Genomic DNA, 25,060 nt, shown 5'->3' on the forward strand with positions numbered 1-25,060 from the left:
TTAACATTAAATATATTAAAAAATAAAGAAAAAAGATTGAAGGTATATTTATTTTTTGTTGTGAACAAAAAAAAAAAAAAAAAAAAAAAAAAAGTGATTGTTAACATTAAATATAAAAAATAAAAATGGAGATTAAAGTGGGTTGGGAAAAATTCATACCCATTAAAAAATGGGGAGGGTGGTACTCATGGGAAATGAGGAATGGGGAATGAGAAAAATTTATTATAGGGGAATGGGGATGGAGAATTAATATCCACCCCATTGCCCCCCATTGCCATTCCTACACAGAAGAGTCGAGTCGAGACCACACACTCCGTAACAGAATCTTTAACTGATCCACAGCAAAGTAGAAGACGATTTTCATTTGTTATTGTACTAAAATCTGTACATTCATCTCCAACAATTGATTTCTTGCAAAAGTTCGTGACATGTAACATCAATGGTGGAAATTCATATGTACAAAATTGACAAAACAATTAATCAAAAATCTTACTCTATATATTCCCTAACAAAAGAGATTTTTTATACACTCACCAAAGGCATATAGTGTTAACCCCTCGACTTTTCTGATCCTAAATCAGCAACTTTGGCATAGTGATTTGGTAGAAATCTGGTGCACGTTGATGTCAAGAGCCTAGTCCTACTCTGGGACGTTGTCACAGTTCACCGCTCAAAAAGTATCGGTACCATCTCCTAGTGTGGAGAGAGAAAACGGGGCAATAGCCACATTGAAGGTCTTGGAGCCCACTTTATCTATATGCTTCATCTCAAAGTCGCCCTCCTGAAAGGGAAATGAACCAGTCAAGCAATATTTCCACGATTAATGTCAAACAACTAGAAACTCCAAATACAAATACTTTTCTGTCATCAAACTAATCAAATATAGAGCCATGGAAAGCACGAATAAAAGGTTGTGGATAAAAAACGCATTGCAAGCACTGCACCATGTGGATTAGTAGTTCATTACTTTCTATGTCAATAAAAACAAATTAAAACAAAAGGAAGAGAAAATAAAATTTAACAAAAAAAAGCATGTCGTGATATGTACAAATGAACACCGTGAAAGGAAGTATGGTTGTGCAGACCATAAGGGGAGTAGCGAATGAAAAAAATTCTTCACGTGTTGTAAGTTGATGTCATCCATCTACTTCCTCTACTACAAGATATGTTAGATGACTCAGGTGCAATTGTGTGTTGAAGTGCCAGACCTTCCTAAATCTTAAATAATAGTAGGATATTGGACTACGTATCCAAAAGTTGGGTATATACATAAACACATTTTGAACATTTAAATATATTGCATGTTGCCTGATATTCTAACATAAAATGTTTTAAATGATTAGGAATGTACTTGAATTAATGGCAAAGGAAAAAAAGAAAAGAAGTTTTCGTTATCTCATCCATGTCAAAAAAATTTACCAAATGTCACTCCTCTTCAAATATAATAAAAATTAGAGAATTCAAGCTTCTAATTTGGGTATTAGTGTCGGACACATATCCCATACCCTTACTCTTATCCGATGACCATGGGTGCATTAGGAGAAAGAGAAGAGTCTATGTAACATTGACTAGTTCTATTTCGTCCATTGTCATAAATTATGCAACTTTAAATCTCATATTATCCATTGCTAGAATAATTAGAGTGTATCATCACCACAATAATAAGGTATATACAAGCCCAAAAAGTTTTGCTGCACTACTTCATCTAGCAACTTGACTTATCAAAGAAAGGAAGAAAGTAAAATTACCATTCTCCCGCTCGGGGTGCTTAATGGGCAAGCAGACGAGTATTCAAAGCCAGTGTTCGGGAGTATAACTGGCTGTTCACCAATAACTCCAATTCCCCTGCAATGAAGAAACAGATGAATAGCTCAGGTGAAGAAAACACTTGTGTTAGAATTTCCCATCTTTACCTTCACCTACTCCACTACACACTCCACTTCACCTACCTCTACTCCACTACACACTCCACTTCACCTAACCCACTATCACCTCCACTACACCTACTACCACATTACCTTCACCTACTCCACTACACACTCCACTTCACCTACCTCTACTCCACTACACACTCCACTTCACCTAACCCACTATCACCTCCACTACACCTACTACCACATTTTCTTCTATATATAGATTGTATAGGAATTGTAATTAATGAATCTTGTAATCTATCAATCAAGACATCAATCAATAATACATAAATTCTTACATGGTATCAGAGCAAGGTTAAGAATTTAATATTTTTTCGCTTCACCGGCGGGCGGCAACCTCGCCTTGGCCGCCCGCCGGACCTCAACCTAGTCCGCTAGAATTGTCTACTACATACCTACCTCCTCATCATATCTTCATAACATCTCATTCTCTCTCGGCATCATAGTAGCCGTGATACCGCTCATACTTCTGGACAGCGGAGAGAACATCGTCTTTCTCGATCTTTCCGCCGACGCCGGTGGCGAGATCCAAGGCTCCGGCTTTCGACATCACTCTCCCCAAATAGTCCATAGCAGCTTCTCCACCGGAAAGATACTCCTAACAGCAGCGGAAAAAAGGTGTTTCCCTCAGCCAAACAAGGCTCAATAGCTGTGGTCCTCATCAAAATACGTGTAATTGCTACTCCTGAACTTGGTTTCCCTATCCTTGCTAACAAGCTTCTCAAATGCTTCCGGGCCATGTTCTTCTATGTACTTCTCAGCAGCAGTTAGAATGTCATCTGGCTTACTGAAGATGTCCTTCTTCCTTGGGACATACTAGACGTTAACAGTCTGCTGTGGGTTAAGAAAGAAAGGCCTCAAATAATGCTCATAAACATATGCAGCACCACTGATACTCTTTATGATGGTGGATATTTCAATGCCATTACAACACAGCACCTTGAAATTTATTTTATTTTATTTTCTTATCTCTCTTTCTGACCATTACAACACAGCACCAGCACACTTGTTCCCACCTTTCATCATGGTCTCCACTTTCTTTTTCTTTTTTTATATTTATTTTAATCCATCTTTTTGAAAACAAAACCAATATCACTTTTTTTAATTCCTTAATTTATTTTAATAACATGAGTGGCCTCTCTTTTCCACCATCTCCCTCTTTTTCTACACAATATTTTTGTACCACCGCCCACTCCATGATTTCCATATTAATATTATTATTATTATTATTATTATTATTATTATTATTATTTTCACAAAAAAAAAAAAAAAAAAAAAAAAAAAATTCATTCCAGTTGATTTTTCTGCCTTACCACACCTACCATTCGAGTTTGCCAAACACACTTATTTTATTCATGTCAGGATCAACCCCGATCATAATTTTACACGAAAAAAAAAAAAAAAAAAAAAAAAAAAAAAAAAAAAAAAAAAAAAAAAAAAAAAAAAAACCCATAACACACCCAACACCCACAGTGGGATTTTTCTTCTCTACTCTGCTGCAGATCTCTTCTTCTTTCCTCCGTCCTGGGCGGCCCTTGACGGTGCTGCCTCCGTGTTTCCTACGCCGCCGAGCACGTTCACTCCTCCATACTCCTCCATTGCAGCATACGGCGGACCTCCAAATCGGAACATCACAGTGGCCTTCCGCTTCAGCTCCTTATTTTCTGCTTTCAGCACACTTATCTCTGCTCGCGCATCCTTATACATGCGTTGGAGCAGAGCCAGCTGGGAATTTAAATGCTGCACCTCATTTGTCCTACTCTGCAGCCGGTTCGACAAATTTGTGACCGCCGTCATGGTTTCCACGCATGACTTCAGAGTATACTGATTAGCCTCAATATCAGTTTGCACCGCCATTTTTTGCTCCACCGACCGCATCGGAAAGTTCAATGGAGCAAAACCAGAGGTGTTTGGTTGAGGTTCACTGGTCACCGCACCAGTTATTTCTCTTGTGGGCTCGTTCAGTTCTGGAAAGAGCGTGAGCAGGTTCTGGGTAGCTGGACGGGAAGAAGAGGCCATGTTTTTGGGTTGCTAAGTGTTTCAGCGAAATAGCAATTTCAGACTGGTAATGTTCGGAAGGGTTGGTGACAGAATGGCAACAAAGTGTTCCACAGTTTCTCTCTCCGCAGAGGCAGAGTTTTTTCAGCGAAGGGTTGGTTTCAGAGGTTTCAGAATGGTATGCCTCAGCCTCAGCCTTCGTCTTGGTTAAATAGCCGAGGCAGCCACGCGTATCGCGCGCCTCTTGCCGCCCGACAAACTGGCACGCCTTTTCATGGCACATCTTTTGACAAAGTGGACACGCCTTTTGATGGCACGCCTTTTGATGGCACGCCTTTTGATGAATTGGGCACGCCTTTTGACAAAATTGGGCACACCTTTTGAGGGTGCAACTTTTTAAGAGTCCGACAAGACTCTGTAAACTGTCCCGACATTGATTCCGGTTAGCTCCTTTATGGGTCCGACAAGACTCTGTAAACTGTCCCGACATAGATTCCGGTTAGTTTCTACAAGGGTCCGACAAGACTCTGTAAACTGTCCCGACATTGATTCCGGTTAGTTTCTACAAGGGTCCAGCAAGACTCCGTAAACTGTCACAACATTGTCTTCTACAACGGTCCGACATGACCCCATAAACTGTCTTCTACAACGGTCCGACATGACCCCATAAACTGTCTTCTACATCGGTCTGACACCACCATACAGTGTCCTCTACAACGTTATGACACCCCATACAGTGTCTTCACCAACGGTCTGACACGACCATACAGTGTCTCCTATCCTTTTTTATTTTTATGTATTTTCTTGTTTTGTTACTCTCTCCAAACTCAAGTTGGTTAGTTTCTCTCCTCCTTGAGTTTGCGGGGGGCTGTTAGAATTTCCCATCTTTACCTTCACCTACTCCACTACACACTCCACTTCACCTACCTCTACTCCACTACACACTCCACTTCACCTAACCCACTATCACCTCCACTACACCTACTACCACATTACCTTCACCTACTCCACTACACACTCCACTTCACCTACCTCTACTCCACTACACACTCCACTTCACCTAACCCACTATCACCTCCACTACACCTACTACCACATTTTCTTCTATATATAGATTGTATAGGAATTGTAATTAATGAATCTTGTAATCTATCAATCAAGACATCAATCAATAATACATAAATTCTTACAACTTGTATCCCGCTGCCATAAAAGAACAATACTTTAGGTATCACAATTAAAAAAATGAAAAAAGAAACAACTTATAGCTCACCAAACATTTTCAGTTCTCCCATTTGCATCAGTGATAATCCAGTGTCTTCTGAGAAGCTGAACAGGACGGTCTGAGTTATTGGTAATTCTTATTCTATATGCAAAAAAGTATTGGCCTTTTGACGGTTGACTTCGGCCATCAATGAACACACTCCTTACTTGAACCCTAATTCCCTGAAAATTTTGAAATTTAACTCCTTCAATTATTTCCAGCAAGATTTGTCAAATTTCGGGTGAAACTACACAAACACTTTTGACATCGAGATATATGAATTCAACCAAGAAAGCAATGGATTAGACCTTGTAATGTTGAGCTCCAAATATGATAACAAAATTTCACCAAACTAAAGCCATTGTGAAAATTGAGTGGAAAGTGCAACCCAAATTCCACTTATCAGCGAAGTTATTACATTTGAATTCTTCACACCATTCCATTTGAGTCATAGAACCACAAATATTAAAATTGCTTTTTTTTTGACACTATGTATTTAAACTAGTAATGTATTAATTTTACCACCTTTTTCATCACTTAAAAGAAGTCAGTTTTACTGGTTGGGAGAAATAGTATATAATTATTTTTATTATAGAAAAGAATCAAAGCCATGCCCAAGAAAGCTACATGTATTTGAGGAAAGGTAAGAATGACTAACCCATTCATCTGAATAGATCAACTGCCATTCTTAACACTCAAAAAATTCAGCCAACTTCAAGCACATTTAATGATTGATATAAGAATCATCACTCCTTATTACAACTAGTGTCATCAAATAAAGTTGGAGAAAAACCAAAATATTTTAATCACATTTTTTTAATGAATTGCATTAGAAGTTAAAATTCATAGAATCAACCAAAACTCACTGATAATCAAGAAAAATCATCAAAAGATGTAATTGATGTCGAACAATCTAAGATCATCCATATACATCATACAGCAGATTGTATATATATTACCAATTTGAATTCACAGAAACCTGAATAAAATTTCCATGGAACATCTAGGCATCCATAAATGCATAGCCAAGTAGAGATGCAATGGATACTGGACACATGAAGTGGGAGAATCAACAAATAATTTTGAAAATATTTGCATCATTTCATAAGATGCAAATCGAAAGACACTACTACATATACAAATATTTTTAAAAACCACATTAAATAAATTATCAAGCAACACCTTCCTTCGCCATTTCTTCAAGAACATTTTATTTATATATTTTTCTCCATCCCCAAAAGTCTGCCATACAGTAATTAATAGGAAAAATGCAAGAGAGTATTATGAACCAGCTTGACCAACATTTAACTTGGTGCTATTTAACAAAAAATAGTAGACTCACAAAAAAGATAGAAACCATCTGATGCTAAGAATTTAAAAGTAAACTGTAAGCAATTATTAGTAAGAGAACCAGATGGCTTTCATACCAATGTTGTTGCATCGCTTGAACATTTCAAGAGAGAGTGTGGGGCAATATCCTTCAGTTCATCACGGTACCTAGCTGCATCCTGGAAAAAGGGAAAAGTCAAAAACAGGAAAACAGAACAGTAGAAAGTTAGAATATGCAAGGGCCTCAAATGAACATGCATCAGATTATAAAACATATGCTAAGTACATATTTTCTAAAGCTCAAAAAATTGTAATGTAGTTCATGTCCCCAAACAAGGGTTGCAGTTAAGAGTCAACATTTGATTGCATGCTCAGCCAGATTGAATAAAGATTAAATAGTGATACTAGGAATTAAGAGACAAAAATATTGACATGTTTCAAGAAACAGCAATTTATGTAACTTCATTGCTGCAAGAAATGATAGTCTAGCAAGATGTATAATTTAAGAAAGAAATTAAGAGACTGAACCTCCAATTTGTGTGCATCACCTCCAAAGAGACTGAATCTCATTGTGTGCATCACTTGAACACATTAATTATCTAAAACTAAACCAAACACTGCAGTAAAAAATTTCTCTAAGCAGACCTTTCCAATCATAATTAGAGCATTAAAAATGAAAGTCCACTATTCAAATGCCACACAATCAAATTGTTAATAAAAGAATGATCTTTGTTGTACTTCGAAGAAAAATGGCATAAGGAATCATAAGCATACAATACCTCAAACCTCTCATCAGCAATGGCCTCATTCATCAACCTGCGCATGTGTAAAATCGGCTCCTCTTCCTCAAATAATCTCAGTGAATCACGAAGTCTAGCGGCCTCTTTATAGTCCTAGAATCAAATCACAGTCAGAACTATATAATCAGAGTCAAAAAATAAAAGCAGAATTGTACACACATGGAAATCCAACACCAAATTATCGTGTGATAAGACACATTGAGATTTTATTCAGCTAACGTTCCAAAATTAAATTTGCTTACCTTCTACAATATAAAATATATATTAGAATCAAATCACAGTCAGAACTATATAATCAGAGTCAAAAAATAAAAGCAGAATTGTACACACATGGAAATCCAACACCAAATTATCGTGTGATAAGACACATTGAGATTTTATTCAGCTAACGTTCCAAAATTAAATTTGCTTACCTTCTACAATATAAAATATATATTTTTATTGACAACAAGAAAAAAAATTAAAAATTAAAAAAAATGAAATACAAAAGAAGGATGGCAAGAAGTCCACCAAAATCAAAAAGGAGAGAAAAAGAAAAGATAGCGTGGATCCTCACGCTCTACAAATAGCTTTCTAATCCCTATAATTAAAGATAAAATAAAATAAATTGTCGATTCTCTTTAAATGAAGGAGCCACCAAAACCCCAAAAACTAGCTAAACAACACAATTTCTACCATATGTTCTTCAAATCTTTGATTTTCTCCTCAAAAACTATATAGCATTCCTTTCAGGTCATAAAACCCAAAAAGCCGCACATACTACACATTTCCAAAGAACCCGAGCCTTGCCATTTGATTCAATTTTCTAAAATCAATGCAAAACATAATCTTGCAAGAGGGTGGAATAACCCCATCAACCTCCCCCCTCCCTCCCCCACTCCTACTGCAGCCAACATCTATATTATTACATAACCTAACATAAAAATAATGAAGTGCACAAGACTCAAAATCCAGAATTTGGTTTTGGAAAAAAACGTTCTTACCACTTGAGCACTCATATTGTCATATTAATTTATTTTTATTTTACTTAGGCATCTCCGCTAGTTGACATATACGCACTCATGTTGTCCACTGATCCATGTTAACAAAGATATCCAATATGCAGAATGCCAATATTGACTTCTTTTCATATGATTAAACTAACCAACACGTTCAAATAAGTACAAGAATCTGAGTGAGTTAGAGCATAAAATTGTCTTCAATCCACCTAGTTCCAACTAATATGAATAAAATATATGGGGATTCATCAACGAATGAGAATTTAACCGCAATATATCTCATCAATAAATGCATACAAACAAACAAACATATGTACATATATACACATTCATACCTCAGATTTGGCGGCAACTTCCATTTGCTGCTTCAATAGAGCATAAGTTTGGCTTCTCGAGAGAAACGAACTCTGACTCTCCACACCACCACTCCCTCCGCCATGGCCGCCGCTATTAATCTCAGAAGAACAAGCAACGATTCTCCACGTCTTCGATTGATCTCTGCGATTCAAATTCAACCACCGCCTTCTCGTCCCGGCCTCGAAATCCGAGACTCCGCAGCCGAATCGACCAGGCCAAGACGACCCCGTCGTCCCCGTATTGAAATCACTCAACACCCTCAGATTCAGCGAATGCATTCTTGCCTTTGGAAAATTTTCTCGGCACTTTCTTTCAGGGAAAGTCAAAAAACAAAAAAAATCGAACGATCGATCAGCGAATTTAGGAGCGAAGAAAGAGGTGATTGGATTAAGGGCCTTGGATTTCGGATTATCTAATTTGTCTGCAATGTGAAATTACTATGTTGGACATTGAAGTGGGTTGGGATGGGGGAGTTGTAGGGGTATTATGGAGATTTTAGAGTGGAGATTTTTTTTGTTGATTATCTAAGATAAGGAAGGATACACGTGGCGATAGTTGGTTCATTTGTAAGGCTGACTGTTGTTCTTGTGCCACACATGAGTAAGGCCCCGTTTGGCATTGATGCTTTTAATAGAACTCTCTAATTGTCCCAAAAAAATGTTGGGTTTGTCTCAGATTTACCGCTCAACTTGAGAGAGCTGAAAAGCCCGTCACGAATTTGGTTTCAATTATCTTAATCATTTATTTTGTAATTTTTTTTAAATATATTATTTATAAAAAAATTAATTTGATATAACAATTGTAATCATTTCGTTTTATAACATTTTATCTAAAAAAAAAATGATAAATATATATTTGAAAATAAATTATTTATTATTTTAGATACAATACGAAAAAATAAAAATATTCAGACAATTATCAGATTGATCTAATTTTTTTAATCAATAATATACACTAAAAATCTTATAAAATATATAATTTGTATAATCGAAATAAGACATGTGGTGAGTTTTATGAACCTTTCAAATTCTGTCGTGTTGAAATATAAATATAAGATAAACCCAACCAAAAGAAAAATATTGACAAATTCCATTCTACTCCTTATGGCATGGTTTTGAAATACTTTTATTATTGAAAAATTAAATAGAGTTCAACATCAGTCTGGGGTACGAAGCCCCTCTGGCATCATCAGACACTTGATCTGCAATAGATATAAGCATAGATATATAAATTACAAGGCCAACATCATGCTTGCTTCCTTCATTTGCTAACAGGTCTGTACAAGCATTGCCTTTTCTGAAAATGTGCTTAATTTCCTTCACTCCAAGTTGCTCCATGAGGCATCTACAGTCACAAATGAGATTGCTAAGAGGGTAGTGTTCAAATGTATTGGGCTATTTTGAGAAGTGGGTTAAAAGCTACTTTCCAGCTTTTAATCCACTTCCCTCTCTCACCAAAAAAATCAAAAAAAGTTAAAAAGTAGTTTTTAACCATCTTTCTAAAACACTCTCATTACAAGTTGCTACACTAGTTGGGCATCAATTTCCACATCCACATTGTTGATATTTAGATCTTTTGCAAGTTGTAATCCATCCCGCAGCCCCCATAGTTCAGCTGCCACACTATGGTGAAACCAATTGTTGACACTAAAAATTGTATACTTTCTGTCGATTGTGTGTAGCAAATGCAGAGAATTGGTCCAGCGGATGCTAAGTTTAAAGACCACAAGTTTCCACAAATTTACAAGTGAAAAGTGAGTGAATATGGAGCCTAGAATACAAAGCAAGTGACAGAAATGAAGTAGTCAAAGAGACAGACGTGGCAGTTGCAGTTTACCTGTCGATTCATTAAGTAATGAAGTGAAATGTGGCCAAACATGGCTCAGGTGACAAGCCATAAAGTTAGCATGCAAGGCATATAGGATATGTGTCATGTTTTCTAAGAGGAGAAAAGCTGCAATAGAGAAGCAGTTACTGACAGTTGCAAAGATTATGGGCATTGAAGTAGAAGTAGTTGGCTATATGATGGGACACGTGGCAGCAAAGCAGTAGTGGAGTTTGAAGACCAGCAATATAAAAGCTGGGAATTCAAAGTTAGAAAGACCTTCAAACAAATTTACAATCCTTATAGCATTAGGAGTAACTTAACTTAGTTAGTTCTTACTTAGGAATAGTCTATCTGTAATTCAGTTTCTGTAACTAAGAATTCTCTGTCGATTGTTATGTACATTGAACTGAGAGTTTAATTTTACTGATTAAATTCCAAGTTTGTTTGTTCAACAATTGATTTTCAGTTTATTCCTTCTTGTTTCTTCGCATTACAGCCTCCAAAGAAGTCCTTGAATCTGTCAAGGCATAGAACATTCAGACCACAATTGTTTGATTTGTTGTTGTTTGTAAAAGTTTGGCTTCTCTGTCGAATCACCCCTGTCGATTTGACCCTGACCAGATTTTTTGCTAACATATTTTGGCACGCCCAGTGGGACCTGTCTAATTTGGAGTGATGGCTAAGAAGAAACAGCAAGAAGTCTTTGAAGATCCTGAGAAAAGGATCGAAGGTGAAGAAGAGTTGGACGGTGGAATTGAAAGAGTACAAGACAACTTAACTGATGGCTATTCAGTGGCCAGGCAAGAAATAGGCCAAGGAAATGGCCAAAATGTGGCTAGAACTGGCCAATCCAGTTGTCCACCAGTTGATCCAAGGAGGGCTCTTTTGCTGCATACCCAGCAAGCAATTGGTTCCATGCCAGCATATGAGAACCAAGTGATGATTGATGACGACTTTGTTTGAAAAAGCCAACATCAAGCCCAGTCAATCAAGAAAGATTGAAGAGAAAGCACAAGGAAAAAAAGCACAACCTAAGTCCCAAATGACCCCTCAACAGCATGAAAAAAAGTAAGTGAACCTCTATCATTTTATAGACCTCTCACACTCCAAGAGAGATATAAGGAGCGAATAAACATAAATCCAATGTTTGAGAGAGAACAACCCATATATCATACAAACCCAGTATTTAATTACAATGTAACTAATATGGGAATGAGACCTGGGGGGCAACTAAGGCCACAAATATATGATAATCTTGCATTTGAAGGGCCTGGTTATCAGGTTATGGCAGAACAGAGAAATAGGCCATTTAATTAAGTAAGGCCTCAGGATGCAAGGGATTTTACCATGCCTCAACCATATTTTGAACCCTACATGATGCATCCAAGGCCTAGAGGGCCTAGTCCTCCTAATCCTTACTTCTAACCAGAGGTTGAAGGAAGAGGGCAGCAACAGCAATATTTAGAACCTCAAGTCAATAGACAACAAATAATGAACATCATACATGAAATGTATGGTCCAAGCTTGAGAAAGCCAAATAGACCAATGTTTAGGAGTCCTTACCCTCCATGGATGGAAACAATTCCCTTTCCAAGGAATTACAGAATTCCTGAGTTTACTTTGTTCACAGGGGAGGAAAAACAATCAACCATAGAACATGTGGGTAGATTCATACTCTAGTGTGGAGAACCTGGTTATGATATAATTTAAAGTTAAATCTCTTTCCTCATTCTTTGTCGAAAGTGGCATTTACTTGGTTTATTAACTTTCCAGAAAACTCTGTTCACACTTGGCAAGACATGGAAAATCAGTTTCATGCTCAGTTCTTTAGAACTGAACCTGAAGTGACAATGGTGGATTTGTCAAAATTTAAACAAAGACAAGGAGAAAGTGCAGAACAGTACATCGACAGGTTTAAAAAAGCAAAAAAACGTTGTCATGTATATATGCCCGAAATAGAAGTAATAAGATTAGCCTAAAATGGTTTAGATTTTGAACTTAGGAAAAAATTTGAAGGCATGATGTTTAGGGATTTATTTAAGTTGTCTTCAAGAGCAACTAGTTATGAGGCCATTCTCAGAGAAGAACAACATAGAAATGCAACCTCATTAGGCACTTATTATCAAGAAGTCAAATTTGACATGGAAGTTGACATAGATGTTGCCCAAGTAATAGGTAAAAAGCCTGTGGTTTGTGAGACATTAAGAAAGACAGACCAACCTATAAGCATGCCAGCAACACAACTAGCCAAAAAGAATGTGGCTATATCACATAGACAATATTCTTTTGATTTGTCTAAAGCAGATGCATTATTTGATGAGTTATTAACAAATAAGTTTTTAACTTTAACACCAGGCCACAACATTCCTAAAGAAAAGGACAGTGTTGGCAAGGAATATTGCAAATGGCATAATTCTTTTAGATATTCTACTAATAATTATGTTACATTCCGCAATTGTGTGTAGGATTTAATTCAGAAAGGGATGTTGAAATATGTCGAAAAAGATAAAGGGGTAATGGCAATTGACAGTGATCCATTTCCTAGTGTAGACACTCCATTTTTTACCGTCCTTAAGACTTGGACGCGACTGATGGTTTACATGGTGGAGAAAGGTGTGCAGGGCAAAAGTTTAATTTCTTCGACAAGAAGAGAGAGAGAAAAATTCCAACCTTACACCCCATTTTGGACCAAAGCTATTTTGGATGATTTTTAGACCTTAAAACCCTCTCTTTCAAAATATTTTTTGAAACGAAGTTCCTACGATGTTCCGAGGCTCGCATTTTGTCAAATATTGCGCTTTTCGGTAAACCGAGCAAGGACAAAGTAGAAATGAATGAATGAGAGATGAAATATTTGAAAAATCTTTCAAAACACTTTGTTTAGGGGTTTGGAGTTGAAGAAAAGAGGAAAGGAGAGAATAAAACTAGTTTGGGAGAAGTTCGGCATGAATCCGGATAGGACCAAATCTGTGCGGCTTCACCGAAACGGGCATAACTCTTTGCACAGGAGGAATTTTAATGCGAGGTTGGCGCCATTGGAAAGCTAACTTCTGGGGCTTCAATGTAGCCACATCAAAAACCAGAAAATCAGATGGCCGACCAGCGTTTTTGGTCAAAAGTGGCTCAACATGAATCCGGGAAGGAGAGAAAACATCTGCGCGGCTTCACCGAAACGGGCATAACTCTTTACACAGGAGAAATTAAGATATGAGGCCACCACCGTTGGAAAGCTTACTTCCGGGGATTCATTTTTCACTCAAGAATCTCTTAAGGACAAGTCCAGGTGGGGGAGATATGGTTGGTTGAAGTCCGTTTGGACCGAATTTGCGCGGCTTCACCAAAACTGGCATAACTTTTTGCACAGGAGGAATTTTAATGCAAGGTTTGCGAAAGCTAACTTCAAGGGCTTCATGGAAGACCAGCTTTGGGGCTTGAACCTTTTGACCCCTGGTCGGCCGACCAGGGGGAGTGGCCGGCCGGTCACTTGAACTGGCCGGCCTGCTTCTTGCTTTTTGCCCTCTCTGAATACTTTACAACTGTGCTAGCTGGGGGGCATTTGGTGCATCCTCCTATGGAGGATCTTTGAAGCTTCCAAGAGAAGCTTTGGCCTCTCTTCTCTATAAGAGAGGCCCTCCTCTTCATATCTAATGGTTAGACATTTTTGCTTAAGGCAAATTACCTCCCTCCTCCATTGTCACCACTCAAAGCTCCAAAACCCTCACTTTCTTGGTCCATTTGCACTACAACCCTTAGCACCACACCCCCATCATCCATTCCAGCACCTTGGAAATCATTTGCAGAGGTTGAAAGCTCACCAACTTGGTCCAAAAGCTGCTGGAGGTCGGCTCTTCAAGGGTAAGTGTCCATTTCCCTTAAACTTGTATTTTTTTTCATGATTGGTTAGCCTTATTTGAAAGCATTTCTAGGCTTTGACCCAAACTGTAAAATGTCTTATTTTGATCCTCTCTTCAACTTTGTTTAAGGGCACTTTTCTGTTTGAGGTCATTTACTTCCGCTTATCCTCTATCTCTCTTTTAGGACTATTTTTGCATCCTATTTTAGCCTTACTTGTGAGCATTTTTGAGATTTTCTATAAACTGAAAAAAGTCTTGTTTTGACATCCTCTTAAAGTTTTGTTAAGGTCTCATTTCTGTTTGGGGTCATCTTCCCCCTATGCATGCTTCATATTTTCATGATTAAGGCTATGCATTAGAGCACTTGCATTGGCCATGGTTTGGCCTCTTAGCCACTGAAATCCAGTGGATTTTCAGTGGCCTTGATGCATTTTTAAGGGCCAAAATTAGAGGGGGGTGACCCCCTCTCTCCTTGTCTTGTTTGGGGGTCTTTTGGGCCTTCCAAAGGGACCCCATTTTTCATGCATCGAAGTCTTGTTTCAGGCCTCATTCTGTGAGTTTTAGGGTCTTCCTTAGGTCTGTCTAGGGCCCTTTTGATCATATTTTATACCTACAATGCATGTGTAAAACAATTCCATTCAAGGCCTTTTGAGGGGGCCTTTCTTTACATGCTTCCTTGACTGATTTTAGGGCCTATTTGGTGAGCTTTAGGGCTGTCATAACTCATTTCCAGAGTTGGTTTGGTCATGCTAAGTGTCTATCTTATATATGCTTAACAACCCCTTGAATGGCCTTCCAAAGAAGCCCCTCATTTTTGCATGCATTGGCTGCATTTCAGTGATTATTTAGGCATATTTTGACATGTTTTATTCACTGTTTTTGGCTGGTTTGATGAGTTCTCATTTACTTCATATACATGCCATGTAAACCATGCTTGCTAGCCAATGTTGCATGCTATTTTAGTCCATCATGTTAGCATCTTTTGGCCATGCTCTAAACTAGAAATGTGCATGTTTTGGGACTGCCTTGGCTCTGTCTTTTGACTTTATGATCAAATAATGCTTTCTTTGTATACTTGTGGTTCAATACATGTGTCTAGTTTTGAGTTTCGGGGCTTATTCCATGCATCGGGTGCCATATTTCCATGTTTCGGGACCATTTAGCATCATGTTTCAACGCTGGAAATTACATGTTCATAGGCCATCTTTCATCCCTTGCCATGCTTTGGTAGAGTGGCATTTGATGCCTTAGGTTCGGTCCTCGGTATGCGTGTATGTGTGCACGTATTTCGGTTGTCTCATTTTCATCTAATGGCTACTGATGTGAGTGTGGTTGAGGTCTACTCATGTTGGTGTAAGTCCATTATGCATTGTGTATGCCTTTTCAATTCATAGCATTGCGTATGCTAGGTTGTATGTTAGAGCATTGTGTATGCCATGTTACATCGAGCATTGTGTATGCCATTTCATAGCATTGCGTATGCTAGGTTGTATGTTAGTCGCATTGTGTATGCCATCTCATTTGCATTGTGTTTGGGATAGGAGTTAGCCTGAGCACGGGAAGCGAGGGACGTTTCGTACTCCAAGTGACGGAACGTGTCTCAAATCCCTATCGCCGACACTCCGGATTACCCATGATGGAGTTTAGGTCTTGTTGTGTTTTCGTGTGCATTCATCTGATATTGAATTGTGCAATTCGGCTCCTCGGCCATCATGTATCGATATGCGTGATTGGTGGCATGAGGATCAAGGACTACACTCCCTGAAGAGTAGTCGTGCATACATATGTGAAATACTTTGCCATGCCCCTTTGTTCTCTCTGTTGTAGTAAATCAGAAATCAGCGGCCTTCTGGAGTGTTGCACAATATTCCGAAAACAATTGCAAACAGAGGCGAATCGGGGCATCGCAATGGATTTTCGCGTCAGGCAACTCAAGCATGCATCTCCCATCATTTGGAACAGAGATGAGGCAGTCCATAGGCTTGCATGCTAATTTACTCGCTTTCCTAGATTAATTTGTTAATTAATTAGGGTTTTGTAATATTTAATTATTCATTTCGGACTGTACTATTTATTCGGACTGTATTATTCTTTCGGACCCTCCGAGCGAGGGCAATGTTGTAATAAGTGTGCGTGAGTGTGATGTATGTTTTCCAACCCCACGTCTTTCTCCCTTTTATTTACCAGCTTATGATGGTTAGATTAGGATATGTCTCAATTAGCATACAGTATGATAGCATGTTTGCATTCATTCATCTGTCTTGCATGCACCGGGCTCGGCGCATCATACTAACTGCATTTGTATTTCAATTCCAAGTTGAATACTTGTTAGTTGTAGCATTTCATATGCCATCTTTAGAATAACCGAGCCTGTCTTAGTTGCATTTTGCATGTGTTGCATTAGACATTTCTGTATAGTTAGGACCATGCATGGATTTCTAATTAGCTTCTGTTTTGGCTTGGAGTACTCGGTAAGTGTTTTTGCTTTAGCATCCTTGCATGTGTGTGAGTGACTGCCATGATAGCATGCTTACCATGAGGCTAAGTACTTATATGATATAACTGCCTGAGTGCCTATGGGTGAAGGTTGGGTTATTTGAATTGGAACAATTCATTAATTGTGAGTTTTAAGCCCACTAGATAGTGGCAAAATCATGTTTACTAAGCCCACCCGAGGGTGGCAAATCCACGTCTTAGCCTACTTGCGGGTAGCACCATCAAACCATTTTCAAAATAAACAAACATGAAATGTTTTGTTCCAATTCAGGCGATCCAGTCTATACTTGTATGCTGTGCGCATCACATAGTAAATCTAGGCTAATAACCGGAATAAGAACGCATAATATTTTCAAAACTAGATATCATGGTTAGTAGAGGCCGATCTTTGATCGGGTGAGCGGGGGTGCTCACGAAGTGACCTTCCCCAATCGTACCCAAGTTCCCGAACCGAGACAGCGTTGGTGATGACGGACACGTGGTCTTAGGCAACGAGTCAGGGTTTCCTAAATTTCCCAAAAATAAAATATTTAGGTGGCGACTCTGTATCTGGAAAAGCAGTCCATGTTTGGCACTTCTTTTAAAAAATCTGTTTTAAAAAATGATTTGTTGGATTTGGACTCTTCGATGATTTCATCAGTCTTGCATTGCACTCTGCGAGATTAGATACAGGACCGTGACATTGAGTCCTGAACTGTAGTGACCCCAAATGAACAAAACGGGGGGAATTTCCTCCTGGGACGTTCGGGGACGTCTACACCTAGTGTGGTGGAAATTAATATGGTGGCTACTGATCAGAAGGAAAAAGGGAAAAATCCTAGAGTTCTGTTGGTGGAGTTAGAAAAACTTCACAAGGAAAGGCTGGAGAAAATGGCAAAAAAAGCAAAAGGGAAAAGAGTTCAAAAGGAACCAAGTGAGAGTTTCATCTATTTCAGATGTGGTTCTGAGAAAGAAAAAACTAAGACTATTGTGATTAATGGGATTCAACAAATTGGAAAAGATGTTGGGCTGAGGTTTAATATTATGGGAAGTGGAGATTTACAAATTTTTGATAATGATTGTTTGTTCTATGATGGAACAAATCCTGGAATTTTTGGACCTATAGAGAACTATGGTAAGGATGATGCTTCATTTCTATTTTAGGGAGCACCTGTTCATCCATGCTTGGTTGAAGCTAGTAATGTGAGAGCTATGCTCAATCAACATAAGGGTTCTAAGCCTTATGGGAACCCAAAGGTTCTGACTCGGCCATATAGTGGCCAGCAGCAGCAATTTGGTGCATCACATAGTGGCCATCAACAATTTGGAAGGCCATATAGAGGGCATCAACAATTCGCAAGACCATCTGGAGGATATTAGCAACAGTATCATGGCCTAAGAGTGGGGCCAAAAATGCAACTAGTCCAGCCAAGAATGGTGAAACCTCCAATACCATCCCATTTAGGATAGCAAGGAGTGTCACATCCAAAGTTTCCTATGAGTGGTTGGAGACCAATGAGAGAAACAAGAACTCAGAAAGGGAGAGAACAAAGAAGGTTTCATGCTATGATGTCCACTGTTGCAGGGGATAAACCATCTGGAAGACAAGACTTAGTGTGGACTAAGGAAGGATTGGTTCCTGCTGCTAAAGGAAAAGAAATGAAAGGTTTAACTTCTAAGACCTATCCAGTGCAACCAGTTCAGATTTTGAAAAGAAAAATGGGACTAGAAAAGACTGAAGATAGACCTGTGGGTAAACTTTCAGAGAAGGATTTGTTAAGGCAAAAGCTGAAACAGTTAGAGAAAGATTTGATGTCTGATGAAGAAGATAACAATAACAAAAAAGATGTGGTAGTGAAAGATGATCAAGATCAGGAGATTGTCATTGATAACAAGAATGTTAATGAAAGGGTTGAAGAAGATGAAGTGAAATCAGACAGCTCTGGTGGTGACTTTGGAGAGAAATTGACTGCCATTCATTTTGGTTCTTTGCCCCCTTTCAAGGAGTGCAACATGATTATGGCCATCCCACAAAGGTTTCAGGCCAAACCAAACCGACCAGATAACTTGGCAGGTGATGTTGAAGATTTGACAGAACTAACTGTTCAGATCGCAATAGTTGAGACACAGGCCAAGCCATTGAGATCAATCGAGGTCATTAAGTTTGTCGATGGAGAGAAAGTTATGCTTCAAAAACCAGAAGATAAGCTTATGAAGCATCTGAGGCCTCTGTATGTCAAGGCTTTTTTGGATGGAGTACCAGTGGAAAAGGTGTTGGTAGACAATGGAGCTATTGTCAACATTCTTCCATCTAGGACACTGAAGGCTATTGGTAAGTCTGTTGATGACTTACTTCCTACTTAGGTAAATATAAGTAATTTTTCTGGTGGGTCATCTGAGGCTAGAGGAGTAGTAGCTTTACAGCTTCAAGTTGGTTCCAGAGTAATAGGGACAACTTTCTTTGTAATAGACTCCACTTCTAATTACAATGTGCTCCTAGGTAGGGATTGGATTCACCTTAATAGGTGTGTACCTTCGTCTCTGCACCAAGCATTAATTTTTCTAACTGGTGGTGGTCAGAATAAAAAAGGAATGGAAATCTTTTGGGCTGATGCAAATCCTTTTGTTGCCGATGTTAACAACATAAAGGCTGTGTTGTATGATGAGGATTTGGGCCCAATTGTGATTGATAAAGAAGAAGTCAAATCGCAAGGGAAAGGCTTAACAACTGAAGGGTTCAAGGCTTTCATTGAGGAAGGTTTTAAGCAGATAGGCCAGGAATTGGCCAAACCAAGCCTGATGCAAAAGCAGAAGAGGCTTATGATAGAGGAAATTGCTGAAGATGAGGGGTGATGCAAGTGCAAGTAACAGAAGAAAACAAGCTGGATGAGACAACTGATATAATTAGATCTACTTTTTCTAGGCTTTTTTATTTTTTTTTAGAAAGTAAGTTTAGCCCTAACTGTTTGCCTAATTGTTCTTGGGAAAAATGTGTAATCGACAGTAGCCCTCTGAGTTATAAAGAGGTGCAACTGGAACATCTGAAGGCTGCTCCTGCCAAACTTGATGATCTCAAGGTAGATATGCAGGACCCTTTAGAGGAATATAATTTAGGAAATAAGGCCTGTAAGAGGACCATCTATGTAAATGCTAATCTATCTAATGAATGTAAGAGCAAACTAGTTAGTTTGCTTTCTGAGTATGTGGATTACTTTGCATGGACTTAAGAAGAAATGCTTGGATTAGATAGAACATTGGTGGAGCATAGACTCCGAATTAAAGGAAATTTTATTCCTCATAAACAACCCCCAAGAAGGATGACTAATAAAGTCACCTTATTGGTTAAGGTAGAAATCAAAAGGTTGTTTAATGCAGGTTTTATTAGAACAGCCAGGTATGTTGAATGGTTGTCTAATATTGTCCCTGTAATAAAGAAGAATGGTAAGTTAAGAGTGTGTATAGATTTTAGAAATTTGAATCTAGCAACTCCTAAAGATGAATATCCTATGCTAGTGGCTGATCTGTTAGTTGATTCAGCAGCCAAGAGCAAGGTTTTGTCCTTTATGGATGGACATGCTGGGTATAATCAGATCTTTATTAAGCCAGAGGATACACATATGACAGGATTTAGATGTCCTGGTGCCTTAGGGACATTTGAATAGGTAGTCATGCCTTTTGGATTAAAGAATGCAGGAGCAACTTGTCAAAGAGCAATGAACTTCATTTTCCATGATTTTATTGGAAAATATTTAGAAGTTTATATAGATGATGTAGCCATCAAATCTGACAGTTTTGATGAGCATCTAGAACATTTGCAGTAGACATTTCAAAGAATGAGGACATACAAACTCAAAATGAACCCTTTAAAGTGTGCATTTGGGGTATCTACTGGAAATTTCTTAGGCTTTTTAGTACATCACAAAGGAATAGAAGTGGATGCTAATAAATCCAAAGCCATTATGGGGGCAAGACCTCCAGCCAACAAGAAAGAGTTGCAAAGTTTTCTTGGAAAAGTAAATTTTTTGAGGAGATTCATAGCTAATTTGGCTAAGAAAACTTTAGCATTCTCTTATTTAGTGAAAATTAAGTCAGACCATGAGTTTAAATGAGAAGTGTGCCATCAAGAAGCTTTTGACTTGCTTAAAAAATACTTGACAAACCCTCCAGTGCTTATGCCACCAATAGCAGGAAAGCCTTTGAAATTGTATATATCAGCCTCTGACCTGTCGATTGGCTATTTATTGGCTCGAGAAAATGATATGGGTCATGAACAAGCCATTTACTACCTAAGTAAAAGGTTAAATGATGCTGAAACTAGATATAATTCTGTTGAGAAATTGTGTTTGTCACTTTATTTTGCAGCCATTAAATTGAGGCATTATTTGCTGTCATTAGAAGTGTTTGTAATAGCACAAACAGATGTTATTAAATATATGTTGTCTAAACCAATTTTAAGGGGGAGACAGGGTAAATGGATATTAGCATTAATTGAGTATTGCCTCAAATATGTGCCACAAAAAGCAGTCAAAGGGCAAGCTTTGACTGACTTCTTAATGGAACACCCTGGCACTTCTGTCGATTTAGACCTATATGAGGTCAATTTGGTGGAAAATGAACCATGGAAATTAATGTTTGATAGTTCAAAAACAAATGAAGGAGTTAGAGCAGGTATTGTGTTGATTGTATCAAATAAGCAAATGTATCAGTTTGCATATCAGTTGGAAGCACAACATGTACAGTCTCGTAATCAAGCTGAATATGAAGCATTGATAATTGGTTTAGAATTGGCCATAGAATTCAGGATTAGAAGCCTCCACATTGATAATTGGTTTAGAATTGGCTATAGAATTCAGGATTAGAAGCCTCCAAGTTTTTAGAGATTCCCAGTTAGTCATTAAACAAGTCTTGGGAGAGTTCAAATGTGTCAGTGGTGCTCTAGAAGAGTATTTAACTGAGGTCAAATGGCTAACTAGTTTCTTTGACCATATCACATTCACACATAAGTTTAGACTGGAGAATAAAGAGGCTAATGAGATGGCTCAGGTAGCTTCTGGACTAAAAATACCTAAAAGAGCTCAGGAAAGGGTGATTCGAATTTAGAAAAGAAACTTTTCTGTGCTTAAAAATAGGTGTAGGAATTTCTTACATATTCTCACTTTGGATGTGACAGAAGAAGATTGGAGATTCCCTTTAATAAAGTACCTATCGAATCCCAGTGAAAAAAGCAGTAGGCAAGTGAGGTTTCAAGTCCTAAACTATGTTATCATGGGACATGATTTGTTCAGGAAGGCTCATAATGGTTTGACTCTGCTTTGTATTGGTAAATTAGACCAAATGAAAGCTATGGTTGAAGCATATGAAGGAATTTGTGGAGTCCACCAAGCTGGTGATAAAATGAGATGGCTGATTAACAGGTATGGTTATTTTTGGCCATCCATTAGAAAAGATTGCATAATGTATGCAAAAGGATGCCAGAGTTGCCAGAAGCATGGCAATATTCAAAGGGTACTAGCTGCCAGCCTGCATTCAGTGGTTAAACCTTGGCCTTTTAGAGGATGGGCAATGGATTTAATTGGAAAAATTTTCCCAGCATCTTCTAAAGCACATTCTTACTTATTGGTAACCACTAACTATTTTACTAAATAGGTAGAGGCAATACCTTTAAAAGTGGTGACACAGGTCCAAGTTATTGAGTTCTTGAAAAAGAATTTGATACATAGGTTTGGTTTACCCCAATCTATCACTGTCAATCAAGGTACAGTGTTCAATGGGGATGAGATTAAAGAGTTTGCCAAAGAATACGACATTCAGATATTAAACTCTTCACCATATTATGCCCAGGCAAATAGACAAGCCGTGGCAACAAACAAGATTGTCAAAAATACTTTAAAGAAAATGATTGAAGACAATCCTAGAGATTCGCATAATCTCTTGTCAGAAGTGCTTTGGGCTTATAGAAATTCCAAAAGGAATAGTACAGGTACAACTCCATATGAGTTGGTTTATGGGCATGATGCTGTATTACCTTTGGAAGTAACAGTGAGATCCAATCGAATGGCCAAGCATTTGGATATTCCTATGGATGAATATTCAGAGGCACCATCGATTGAGTTGCAAGATTTAGAAGGAAAAAGAATTGTGGCTTTTAATCATTTGGTAGCTCAGTAAAAGAAAGTTGAGAGAAGTTACAACAAGAAAGTTAAGAGTAAATTATTTTCTGAAGGAGAATTAGAGTGGAAAACCATTTTACCAGTTGGATTTAAAAGCCCAAAATATGGTAAATGGTCTCCAAATTGGGAAGGACCATTTAAAATACATAAGGTTCTTAGAGGAGGAGCCTATCATCTTGCTTCTTTAGAAGGTGAGCCACACAGAAGGATAATTAATGACAAGTATTTAAAGAAGTATTATCCAACCATGTGGGAATGCATTAGTTCATACACATGAAAACAAAGATATATGACAGAAATAATAAAGCCAAAAACAAATGTAATAAGTATTTTCATTAAACTTGTATCAAAAGTACAGAAGGACAAATAATGAAATTTTTTTACATTTGACCTAATCCCTTTGGAAATACATTAAGAGTCTGCTCCAAGCTTGAAGAGCAGACTGATGCTTTAGCTTATTTTGCCTAAGCTTGATTTGGGCTTGCTTGAAAGCTAGTGAACCACTTTTTGCTTGAGCAAGAAGGTTTGGAATTTGCTAAGAAATGTTGACTTGCTCTTATTCGATGGCAGCTTTCTGGGTTCTCACGTAGGCCAGTTGAGTTTCTAGCTGAACTTCTTCTGCTGTAAGAGAGTTAAATTGAGCAACAAGGGATTGTGATCTAGAAGATGCTTCAGTTAAAGCATGCACTGCTTCCCTCACTTGCTCAGCTTGATTCTCAACAGTTTTTGGCTCAATCTGAAATTGATTGATAGCCATTAAATGCTGAGGAAGCTCTGAAATGAAGGTTTAAAAGATTTGTACTTGGTCTGGATCAAAAAGCTGAGGCATCAGTGATGCAATGGCTACCAAACAGTCAGTCAAAATTGTAGTTTGAGAGAGAGCCAAGACATTCAATGGTTGACCAAGTAAATTAAAAAATTGTTCAACAAGTTCTCGCTCTTCATTGGATAGTTGCTTCAATTTTTCTTCAACAGTTAAATTAGCAACCCTTTCTTGAACAGCAGAAATTTCCAAAAGTAAATCTTGAATAAAAGAGAAAGAGGAAAACGTTAGACAAGCAAAATAGAATGTCATTATGATTAAAATGATAACAAAATTGGCAGAATGAGTAAGATTCATACTATTATGGAACGAAAAGATGAACTACTGGAAGAAGAAGAAGCTGGTGCAGTAGGAGCTTGTGAAGGAACCGGTTGTTCTTGCTTTCTTTTAGGTCTGCTTACAAGTGCTACACCACTGGAAGAGGAAGAAGCTGGTGCAGCCGGAGATGGTAGAGGAACTGGTTTCTCTTGTCTTCTTTTAGATCTCCTCTCACGTGTTGCATCACCTTCCGATGTTGGTTGAGAAATACCACCTTCTGGTTGTGATTGAGATGCAAAGAATTTTTGAAGTTCTTCTTCTCTAGTCTGAACCCTTTGTTCAGTCTCCACACCTAGGTTGTAAGGTGTGAAACCTTCAGCATTTGTGGTGTTTAAGGGATTACCCCTATGCTTTCTTTTCTGGATTGTGGAAGTAGGCATTTCTATAGCCAAAGGAATGGCTTTGACTGAGGACTTAGCTGTATATATGTAGAAGAGATATATACTGTTTTACACCCAAAAAAGAAATTTTAACAAGAAATATAAAGTAAGAAGGAGATAGTTGTTTACCAATGCTGATGGTCACTCCTTTTTTGTTGTCAGGATGTACATTCCAGAGGCATATTTGAGTTTCTTTATTAAAGATTACTGCATTCATAAGAAGCCACCAGTCTCTGAATCTTGTAGAGAGAAAGGGTGTGACTTTGCAGTGGTTGAAGCTGAATTGATCAAATAGTTCTTGATTGTGGGCTAGAAGGGCCTCCACAACTATTTGATGTTTGAATTGAATTCTAGCTCCAACTTGCTCATGAATAATGGGATGAAAGTATGGGCAGGGAACAGTTTGATAGAGGCCTATTTGCCTAGCCCATTGACAGGGTGTAGACACCCCATTTTTGACCGCCGTTAAGACTTGGGCGCTACTGATAGTTTATTTGGTGATGAAAGTTGTGCAATGCAAATGTTCAATTTCT

At 38.1% G+C, this 25,060-nt stretch overlaps 2 protein-coding genes across 2 annotated transcripts; one reads left to right on the plus strand and one right to left on the minus strand.

Annotated features, from left to right (window-relative positions):
* Positions 1-326: 326 nt before the first annotated feature.
* Positions 327-9,093, minus strand: LOC114263420 (uncharacterized). Its single transcript, XM_028203959.2, has 6 exons — positions 8,659-9,093; positions 7,305-7,418; positions 6,624-6,704; positions 5,206-5,378; positions 1,749-1,845; positions 327-781 (listed from the first exon to the last, which is right to left on the minus strand). The coding sequence occupies exons 1-6, from the start codon at positions 8,956-8,958 to the stop codon at positions 671-673; spliced, it is 876 nt and encodes a 291-aa protein (XP_028059760.1). The 5' UTR covers positions 8,959-9,093; the 3' UTR covers positions 327-670.
* A 12,777-nt stretch (positions 9,094-21,870) lies between these two features.
* Positions 21,871-23,004, plus strand: LOC114263374 (uncharacterized). The gene is made up of 2 exons (XM_028203889.1): positions 21,871-21,879; positions 22,483-23,004. Exons 1-2 carry the CDS (start codon positions 21,871-21,873, stop codon positions 23,002-23,004), a joined length of 531 nt encoding a protein of 176 aa, XP_028059690.1.
* Positions 23,005-25,060: the final 2,056 nt, after the last annotated feature.

Source organism: Camellia sinensis, chromosome 4, assembly GCF_055761805.1.
Source record: "Camellia sinensis isolate YWXY chromosome 4, ASM5576180v1, whole genome shotgun sequence".
Classification (NCBI taxonomy): Eukaryota; Viridiplantae; Streptophyta; class Magnoliopsida; order Ericales; family Theaceae; genus Camellia; species Camellia sinensis.

Coding starts and splice junctions, on each gene's coding strand:
- LOC114263420 (XM_028203959.2), bottom strand. CDS start 8,958: ATGCATTCGCTGAATCTGAGGGTGTTGAGTGATTTCAATACGGGGACG. Junction 6,705..7,304: donor TTGCTGATGAGAGGTTTGAG/GTATTGTATGCT, acceptor CCCTTTTTCCAG/GATGCAGCTAGGTACCGTGA. Junction 5,379..6,623: donor CAAGCGATGCAACAACATTG/GTATGAAAGCCA, acceptor CAAAATTTTCAG/GGAATTAGGGTTCAAGTAAG.